Source organism: Chelonoidis abingdonii, chromosome 4 (genome assembly GCF_003597395.2).
Source record: "Chelonoidis abingdonii isolate Lonesome George chromosome 4, CheloAbing_2.0, whole genome shotgun sequence".
Taxonomy (NCBI): Eukaryota; Metazoa; Chordata; order Testudines; family Testudinidae; genus Chelonoidis; species Chelonoidis abingdonii.
The window spans coordinates 76223090-76232817 of record NC_133772.1 but is presented as its reverse complement, the minus strand read 5'-3'; the positions used below and the strand labels follow the sequence as shown (position 1 = coordinate 76232817).

At 49.8% G+C, this 9728-nt stretch overlaps 1 protein-coding gene across 1 annotated transcript in view; it reads left to right on the top strand.

The window, feature by feature from the left end:
- Nucleotides 1–8781, top strand: part of ALX4 (ALX homeobox 4) — a 67123-nt gene extending 58342 nt beyond the window's left edge. The window contains exon 4 of the mRNA XM_032790415.2: nt 7267–8781. Coding sequence (XP_032646306.1) covers nt 7267–7590 — 324 coding nt within the window. The 3' untranslated portion in view covers nt 7591–8781. The remainder of the gene's footprint in view (nt 1–7266) is intronic.
- The last annotated feature ends 947 nt before the right edge of the window (nt 8782–9728 follow it).

The window sequence follows — 9728 nt, the reverse complement described above, 5'->3', positions numbered from 1 at the left end:
GGGGAGACTGCGGGAACTATGGGATAGCTACGGAAGAGCTACCCACAATGCAACGCTTCAGAAATCGATGTTAGCCTCGGACCATGGACGCACAATGCCGAATTTCTGTGCCTAGTGTGGCCACATGAAATCAAATTTATAATATCAGTTTTATAAAACCGATTTTAGCTAATTCGATATTATCCCATAGTGTAGACATGGCCTAAGTTTTCAGGGTAAAATTTCCCGTGGGGCTTGTGTTTCTGCCTCTGAGCATGTGCACTGCTGCTTGCCTCTAGGTGCCTGTATGCCTATTTCTCACCTAAGCTGTGGAGCAATTCATGAGCTGGGGGAAAACACATGTTTCCCACCTAGGGCACAGGCTGGGCCCAATCCAGTAGGTGTGCTCAGACACTGCCTGCCAGAGCAGGTCCCATTCAAAGCCCAGAGTTATTCTCACACTCTGTCTCCCTCTGACCCACTGACTGTTCCACTATGGATAAATACTTAAATAGTCATTGAGCCAGATAGAGAGAGAAAGGGTGTCCCAACACTGGACTAGGGAGTTGGTGGGAGGAGACCCAGGGTCCAGTCCCCCTGCTCTAACCCCTCTTTCATTATCTATCACCAGACTGGATTGAGGGATCCCCCACATCAGACTATCCCATGGCTCAATAGTTAGACCATGCTCCTGAGAGGTGGGAGACCCCTGTTAAAATCCTTTCTCCCCCCGTGCCTGCAAGGGGGAACTGAACCTGGGTCTCCCACATACCAGGGAGTGCTCTAACCACTGGACTTGAAGGTGGGCCCCTCCATGAGCCATTTTATGTGGAGCACACCTAACTTGTTCCCGCAATAAATGTCTTAGGTGCCTAAGCCACCTGGCTCTAGGCAGCAGAGATAGGCATCTCTCTGCAGTTTGCCTTCCATGGGAGGGGGAGGCAGAATTAGCATCTCCCCTTGGCTAGCTTAGACAGCTCCTCACCTAGTGCTGAGATTTGTGGATTGCATTCTTAGGCGCCTATCTTTCCCCATTCATCGTATGGGGGCTGAGGCACTTATACCTGGCTTTGTGGATCACAGTGTTGTTCCTGTGATTGTGGAGTTGCCATGACACTCACCATTGTAATGCCTAAGTCCCTTTTGGATACCACCCTGAGTGACATGCCCAAGGTCAAAATGGGAGCCTGAGACAGAGCAGAGAATCAAACTTGCATCTGCCAACGCCTAGGCCAACATGCTAAAAGTGGCCTTCCTCTCTCATGTTCTCAGAAGGCTGCCAAGGGAAGGACTCAAACTCTCAGTGGTAGTTGGGTTCGGTGGCCATAGCATGTCCCTTGGAGCCACCCAGGCTTTGTCACGCAGGATCTAAGAAATCCTGGGGTTTGCCAGGTCAGATGTTTTAAAGCTGAGCTTTGCTCCCCTCAGCTGCTGGGATTTCCCCTCCAACCCTGAGCTGTCAGATGCATGGTTGGCCTTTCTGGAGAGCACGGCATGCAGGCTTTCCTGCATCAAGGCCAAGAGCACTCGACCTTTCCCCTTGGTTGGCTTCCCCTTTGGACTGGAAGGAATAAGAGGCCCTTATTAAACAACTGAGAGACACCAAAGGATCTTTCAAGCAAAGGACACACTAGATTGCACTTTGTAACACTCTTCTGCCTTTGTACTTTCATTGCCTCCCTCCCTCCTCACCACCTCCTCCCTCAGCCTAAAAAAATGTACTTTGCAGGAGGTAAAAGGTCAGTAGTGGAACAGAAGCTAGTGATGCTGCCGAGCTGTGGAATGCTGGGCTCTTCACACTCTGGCTCCATCTGGATCTTCTCTTGTTGCATTCTTTCATCTCATCCCCCCCTTCCTCAACACACCTATTCCCCAAGGAAGGGCCTCCCGCTGCCAAACCCTGCTCTTCTTCTGCAGTATCATTTTGTTTTATTATTAAGATTCAGGATCCCAGATGGCCGGACACTTGAATCTGACTTTGCTATCTGGGAGTGGGGGGCACGTGCAGGGGTTTCCTTTTTTTTCTCTAACCAGCCGGCATATGCTAAGCAAAAACTAACCAAGCAAATGGGAAATGGTCTGCCCCAGAACTGCAACCAGACCACACCAGTGTCTCTCCGACAAGCATAGAGGAGGTGCTGCAAACACTTTATTACCTATTTGTATTACAGCAGCACCTAGAGGCCCTAACCAAAGTCAGGGCCCAGTTGAGTCAGGAACCATATACTCTCAAATGATGGGAACAGCTATAGGTGCTAGGGTGGCTCCCCAATCTGCAAACCTCTTCATGGCCCACTCTGAGGAAGAATTTCTGGACAAATGCACCATGAAATCAATGATATATCTGAGATACATCAATAATATTGTCATCCTCTGGACAGACCTAAACTCCCTCAGAGTTCCATGACAACTTCAGCAACACCACCCATCTATTCAATTCTCTCTCAAACACTCCTGCACCAGCATCAACTTCCTGGACCCCACAATCAGCTTCAGCAATGGAACCCTACTGACAACTATATACAACAAACCCACAGATCACCATCCTTACCTTCACAGATCCAGTAACCGCCCCAAGATATCTGTTATCTACAAACAAGCCCACAGATACCACAGAATATGCTTCAAGGAGAAAGTCCAGAATACTTACCTTAAAATAAGGACACTCTACCAGAGAAGTAGATCACATCACAGAATGGGCCACCCAAATACCCCAAGAGAACCTGCTTCCATATAGAAAACCCCTCTGACTGCACATCCCTCACTGTCACCTATCACCCCACACTGGAATCCATGCAGGGCATCATTAAACAATTACAACCTATACTTGAGGGGAACCACATTCCGAAAGAAATCTTTCCTGAACCCACACTTCTGGCCTTCAAACAATTCTGCAGTTTCTTCAAACTCATCATCAGAAGCAAGGTCTCCACAGCCCAGGACCCACCAACTCAAAACAGCACCAGACCCTGCTATAACAAGAGATGCAAAACTTGCAGACATAGCTCCACTGCTGTGATGATCAACACTCCCCCACAACACACCTACCAAGATTCATTGGTCCTATTTATGCCTATCACAACACGTGGTGTACCTCATCCAATGCACTAAATGCCACAATAACAATTACATCTGCAAAATCAAAGAATCACTACGCTCTCAACATAACACATAAAAATGCACACTTGTCACAAGTGATCACTCCATATCTGACCTTTCAATGCTTGTCCTCAAAGGAAACCTGCACATTACCTTCAAAAGATGAGCCTGGGAGCCTACATTTTCATAACTTTGCTAGACACTAAAAATCATGGTCTTAATAAAAACACCGGATTTATGGCTTATTACAACAATCTGTCCAGTGACCAGAGGGGTGTTAACGAGCCACTTTCACTTAGAATATGGTTAACTACTTATGCTAAACAATCTGTTCCTTTATTTTTTTAGCTGGGACACTCTGCGTAGCTTTCCCAGACCTGAAGAAGGGCTTAGTGTAGTTCAAAAGTTTGTCTCTTTCACCAACAGAAGTGGGTCCAATAAAAGATATTACCTCTCCCACCTTATCTCTGTAATATCCTGGGTCTAATATGGCTACAACATCACTGCAAGAAACTGAATAGACACACAGCAAGAGATAATATCTAATCTGAAGCGCTTACAGTCTAAATCAGAGGTGGGCAAACTACTGCCCGTGGGCCACATCCAGCCCACAGGACCCTCCTGCCTGCCCCCTGAGCTCCTACCCCAGGAGACTAGCACCTGGCCCCTCCCCTGAGGTTCCCCATTCCCCCACAGCCTCAGTTTGCTCTGCCACCAGCGCAATGCTCTGGGCGGCGGGGTTGTGAGCTCCCGGGGCAGTGCAGCTGCAGAGCCCAGCCTGACCTGGTCTCTGTGCTGCGTGGTGGCATGGCTGGCTCCAGCCGGGCAGCGGCTGCCTGTCCTGGCAGTCTGGGCAGCGCGGCTGTAGCACCACCAGCCACCGGTGCTCCAGGCAGTGAGGTAAGGGAGCAGGGGGAGGAGGTGGATAGAGGGCAGGGGAGTTCAGAGTGGTGGTCAGGGGGCGGGGGTGTGGATAGGGGTCGGAGTGGTCAGATGGTGGGGAATAGGGGTGTTGAATAGGGGCAGGGATCCAAGGGGGGCAATCAGGAATGGGGGGGTTGGATGGGGCAGGGGGGCAATCAGGAGTAGGGGTTCGGGGACGGTCAGGGAGAAGGGGTGATTGGATGAGGCAGGGGTCCTGGGGGGGCGGGAAGAGTCAGGAATGAAGGGGGAGTTGGATGGGGTGGCAGGGGGCAGTCAGGAGCAGGGGTTCTGGGGGCTGTCAGGGAGAGTGGGGGTTGGATGGGGCAGGAGTCCCAGGGGAGCCATTAGGGACTGAGAAGCAGGAGGGGTTGGATAGGGAGTGGGGGCTGGGCCACGCTTGGCTGTTTGGGGAGGCACAGCCTCCGCTAACCAGGTTTCCAAAAGTGTATGGAAGGCTAATGTGGCCCTCAGGCCAAAAAGGTTTGCCTGCCCCTGGTCTAAATAGACAAGGCAAAGAGAGGTGAAATGGCTTGCTCAACATCACACAGTAGGTTAGAGGCAGAACCCTGATCTCCTGAGTCCCATCTGCAGCCCTATCCTATCCTAGAGTCAATGCCTCTCAAGATTAGGGTCAGAGTTAGTGTGAATGCATGCTAGTCCACTGACATCAGTGGAGCTGCACTCGCTTTCCCGTTGGGTCTAAATGTGCCTGCAGTCTTTCAGCAGTTATTTCTGGTCCAGATTTCGCAACTGCTAAACATAATCTGTCATACCAATAACTAATGAATCCCCCAAGAAGCGATGAGCCTTGTAAAGGCCTTGACTTAAAGGTGAACGTAATATCCTGGTGATGGCCTTTCTGTATCCTGCCCAGGACTGTGGAACAGCCAAAGAAGCCTCTCTCAGTGAACCCATTGCAGGTTTCAGCAGGAGCCCAGTGCACATTGGGAAGGGACTTTGGGGATCTATTGGATACTCTGAGGATGCCCAGGCAGTGCAAACAGCTCACCATCATCTACCTTCCTGTGGAAGCTGTGAGATTTGTTTTCGAGTGCTCACAATATGCTGGGACATAAGAATGACCTCAAACATTTTTCCCTGTATAGACCAGCATTCTAGGTTCTGCTTTTCCTTGGCCTCAAGTAGTGACCTTGCTAACATCTAAAGCGGGGCAGGAAACTGACCCCCTTGTGCTGCTTTAGGCATTTGTGGTGTCAGTCTTTGTTACAGGGTAGATACCCTACACTCAAGCCTTGGCAGCAAAGTAAAGGCACAATGATCTGCTGTCTGATGAACCCAGTGCATAGCACCTGCTAGTAGCCAATTCTGAGACTGGGGTCAGTTCCACTGGGGAAATCCTCTGAAAACTATGAGCCTGCTAGCAAATGCTCAGGATATCATTGTTCTTTCCCTTGACTTGCTGAGCCTTACTGATTTATGTAGATACACTCTGAACTCTACGGAGCCTTCCATTAACCAATTCATTGGTTAATTTGACCCCCTTGTTTAATTTGAACAAAATCTCTGGACATATGAACACAACCTCTACTGCCTTTCATTTTGATCATTTCATGCCTCTATTACAAAAAGGAAAGCTTCTCTCCCTAGCCAGGGTAAGTTAATTAGTCAATTCATAAGGAAATTTCTGTGGAAGTCAGAAGAGGCCCGGGAAGATCCAGGTGGTGATAAAAGAGGAGAACAGCTACTGAGTCAGCATTATTAGCACATCCCCATGCCACGCCTGATGTGATGTGCACACGGGGTGGTTGCATGGATTACTTGACTGAGCACTTACACCAACCAGCCTGTTTGGAATGGACTTGATGCCAATAGAGCGGATTCCTCTGTATTATGTTGCTGATCAGAGCTCTTACATCATATTGGCATTTTAACCTGAAGACATGTCTGTCAAATTTCTCAGGTGAAGTGTGGAAGGAGAGTTGACTCAGATCCCATCTCCAACCTCTCCCTACAAACCACCTGCCTAGCACCACACCATGATCCCCTCTCATCTCCTTAGCCTGCACTTTAGACAGCTGAGAAATGTTGCTCCTTAACACCTTCTCCCCAGCTGCCTTTTCTCCCTCACCAGCCACACCTTCAGCACAGGACTGCTTCTGGCTTCCACGGCAGGAAGTACCTGGCTTAACTTCTTGGGCTCTGTTGCTTCCCTGGGTAGGGCAGACCCAGCAACTGTGGAATCAGGAGGGAACTGTCCCAGAAGCAGGCTCAGTCCTTCAGGATGATCACTCAGTGCTTCCTGTCCCCTCCTCTTCAGCAGCTCTCCCAAAACCCAGGAACCCATCCCCATGGTGTAAAGCATTTTAGGATTAGCTGGTATCCAAAGGGTTAAACACATTTTCATTCCTTATTCACTGAGCAAAACAGCATGGCCCAACTTCATCTCAGGTGGTTTGGGGGCTAATATGGCATTCACTCATGAGTCTCCTTGCTGGAGGATGCTTTGTATGACTCCAGACATACACACCCATTCTTTCTGGAAAACTTTCCTTGACATAGAATCAGATTTAAGATTTCTTCCCCTCTACTCTTACACCTTTCCCTTGCTCGGTGGTTACCTACACCAAGTTTGTGGCTAACGGGCCTTCTTTCAACCCTATTACCTGGCCAGCAGGATTAACAGTCCCAAGTCCTCATAACCAACCCAGGAACAGCAGCTGCCAGACCCCAGAGGGCTGCCGATGTTGCTTGTGCTCTTAGCCCTTTTATTCCTGTAGCTCACGTGTTCTTTCAAGCTAACCATTCCAATTCTCAGCAGGTGCTCAGTACATAAGGGGCTCATGGGAGCAATTTTCTGGCTGTACCCAGTATATTATGTCAAGCTGCATTAAGTGGAGTTTAAAATGAAGGGCTATGGGGACTGGAAATAGACACAGAACATTTCCCCTCTAGGTCTTTATTCAAATCTAGGTTGGGTTGGTTCAGGCTGCAAGTTGTTCTCATGCAGCGGCTGTCTGGGGCCCTTGTGCAATGGGCTGATGGTTTTCAGGCCAGATTCTGGTGACCAGGTGGCCACAACACAGCTCGCATTAGCTGGCCCCCTTGCTAATGGTCTCATCTTGGAGACTGAGGATTGACTGAGCTAGAGACCCTGACTGTCCCTCTCCCCTCCACAAGGGGCCCCTGTGGGTCAGGGTTGAGGCTCATGGGCAGGCAGGGCATGGGGTGATAGAAGCCAGGATTGTTCCTCCTTGTGCTGTTCCAGTTCTTCCATCTCCACTGAGCTTTCTTTTCCTCCCCCAGATCCAGAACCCATCCTGGATTGGCAACAATGGTGCTGCCTCCCCCGTCCCTGCCTGCGTGGTCCCCTGTGACACGGTGCCCTCCTGCATGTCCCCCCATGCTCACCCCCATGCAGCTGGCGGCGTCTCCGAGTTCTTGAGTGTCTCTGGCCCTGGCAGCCACGTGGGACAGACTCACATGGGCAGCCTCTTCAGCACCGCTGGGATCAGCCCGGGCATCAACGGCTACGAGCTGAGCGGTGAGCCTGACCGCAAAACCTCCAGCATCGCGGCCCTGAGGATGAAGGCAAAGGAGCACAGTGCTGCCATCTCCTGGGCGACATGACAGGGCTGCAGCCAACGCCCTCAAGACACTGACAGAACAAACGGGGACAACCAAAAAAACCCACCATCCGCTTGGACTCAAGACAGCCATTGCCTCCTTGGGGAGTCGAATGCAGCACTTTTAGCTATCCTAGGTACAGCGAACACGTACCTTACCGTAAGTGGCGTTTCAAACGTACACACAGGGAGCTCCCAGCTTCCTGTGCTCAAGCAGGATAAGAGGAAGTGGCGGAGTCACTCCTATCCCAGCTAGACTTGGGTTTTCTTCTAACAGGCGGCGTTTCCCTTTCATTGTCATGCTTGCGTTTCCCAATAACCAGGGCATTTTTCTCCCCATGCCTTTTCTGACACCAGATCAGAATTCCCAATCAGCCACCCATCATTTTCAGTTGGTTTCCCCCTCCCTCTACCCATGTATTGAAGTGTCATTTCTAATCCATTTTATTCTGTCCCATATAGGCAACAGGTGCGGGGGTGATGCCTGGCACCAGCAAGGAGGCACCTCCTAGGGTGGGTGCAGGGCCATCACTCTTGGCTTCTTAGTAGGAGTCACAACTAGCGATTTGAGTTTGCAATAGAGCTGGGGGGAGAATCTTGGCCCAAAAGAAAGAGAAATTACCCCCATTGACTCCTGCCCCAGTTCCTCTCGCTGTTGCACAAGCTTAGCTGAAGCAAAGACGCCAAGGGAGGCTGGGGAAAGGGATGGTATGTCCTTTCCTACAGCACCCCTCAGAGCTAGAACTAAGTACCACCATTGCTGGAAAAGCTTCAAGTTACAGGCTAAGCCTATCAGCTACACCCTACTTCACTCACCTCTATTCAGGCCCGATAGGAGCTTCCCAGTGCCCCTCCCCTGCCTCTTAGGTGCTCAGAGGGGATTAGCACCCAATAAGCTAAGGTACCTTTGCCCCTTGTAGGAAAAAGCTGGTGTTAGTTGGTTTGTAAGCACAGGTCCACAGCAGAGAGGGCATGGCAGGCTTTTAATCTTCCATCTTTTTAAAGAGGTGTTTATCGGGTCAGCAGTTACTGGCATTTACCTACAGCTAGCAACTGTATAAGTGCAGCTGCTATGTGGGCCCTGCCCAGCATGGGTTTGTTGGTCTTCATAGCAGAAGCAAGATTCCCTTGAATCACAACTCAAACGCTAGCATGCGCCCCCTGCTTGCTGGCTTTCATGTGTTGTGGAATCCTCCACGCACACGCAGCCTCTGTCTTGGAGTCAGTATGTACGGAATGATCCTTGTCATTTCACCACCATTCTCGTACTGAACAGCATGCAGTAGGGGGTCAGTGGCCTCTAGTCTGCATCCTCTGAAATGCTGGTCAGCAGGGTGCAGACAGGTAGAACCTCCCTGGGCTCTCTGTTTCCTTTGAGTCAATGGTACTTCTTGATTTCTCACTGTAGTTCCTATTTGTTTCCTGGTATCCGGGGCTGCATTAACTATTCAAAGTTAAACTGTAAACCTTTGGGTGAGTTTTCCTGCAAGGCCACGTTCTTCCCAACCTTTCCATTGAGTCTGCGGTGCCAGGGATAGTCTCAGATAAAGCCATGGATACTTGAAACAGCACAGGGTAATTCTGTTAGCATATGTAACACATGCACATGCCTCAAGTGTTGATGTTAAACAGCATTGGCTAGGGGCAGCTGGCTTTGGCACCTTGGCTTACGAGAAAGAGAAGCTGCATGATAGCTTCACCTCTCTCTTCTCACAAGAGCTAGGGTGGACCTGGCTATCCCATGTGACGTGGAGGCTCATTTCATCCCACGTGTAAATCCAGTAACTTCCAGAGCATTCAGTTAGGATGAACTTGGCCTAACATGTTAGGGACAATAGGGAGTGCTACTGTAGCCATGTCAGGCCCAGGCTATTGAAGAGACAGCTTGGGTGAGGTTCTTTCATTGGACCAACGTCTGTTAGGGAGAGAGACTTGTCTTTCTCTCCAACAGAAGTTGGTTCAGTGAAAGACATTACCACAACTCCTTGTCTCTGGGTGCAAGGAAGTCAGTTCATTTAAGAGTAATGTTTTGTTTCACAATGGTTTGGAATGTCTCCAAAGAAACTACTTCCAAAATTCAGGTTTCTGGCTATGTGTGTATATTATTATTATTTATGTACTGCCTAGCACACTGCTGTGCCC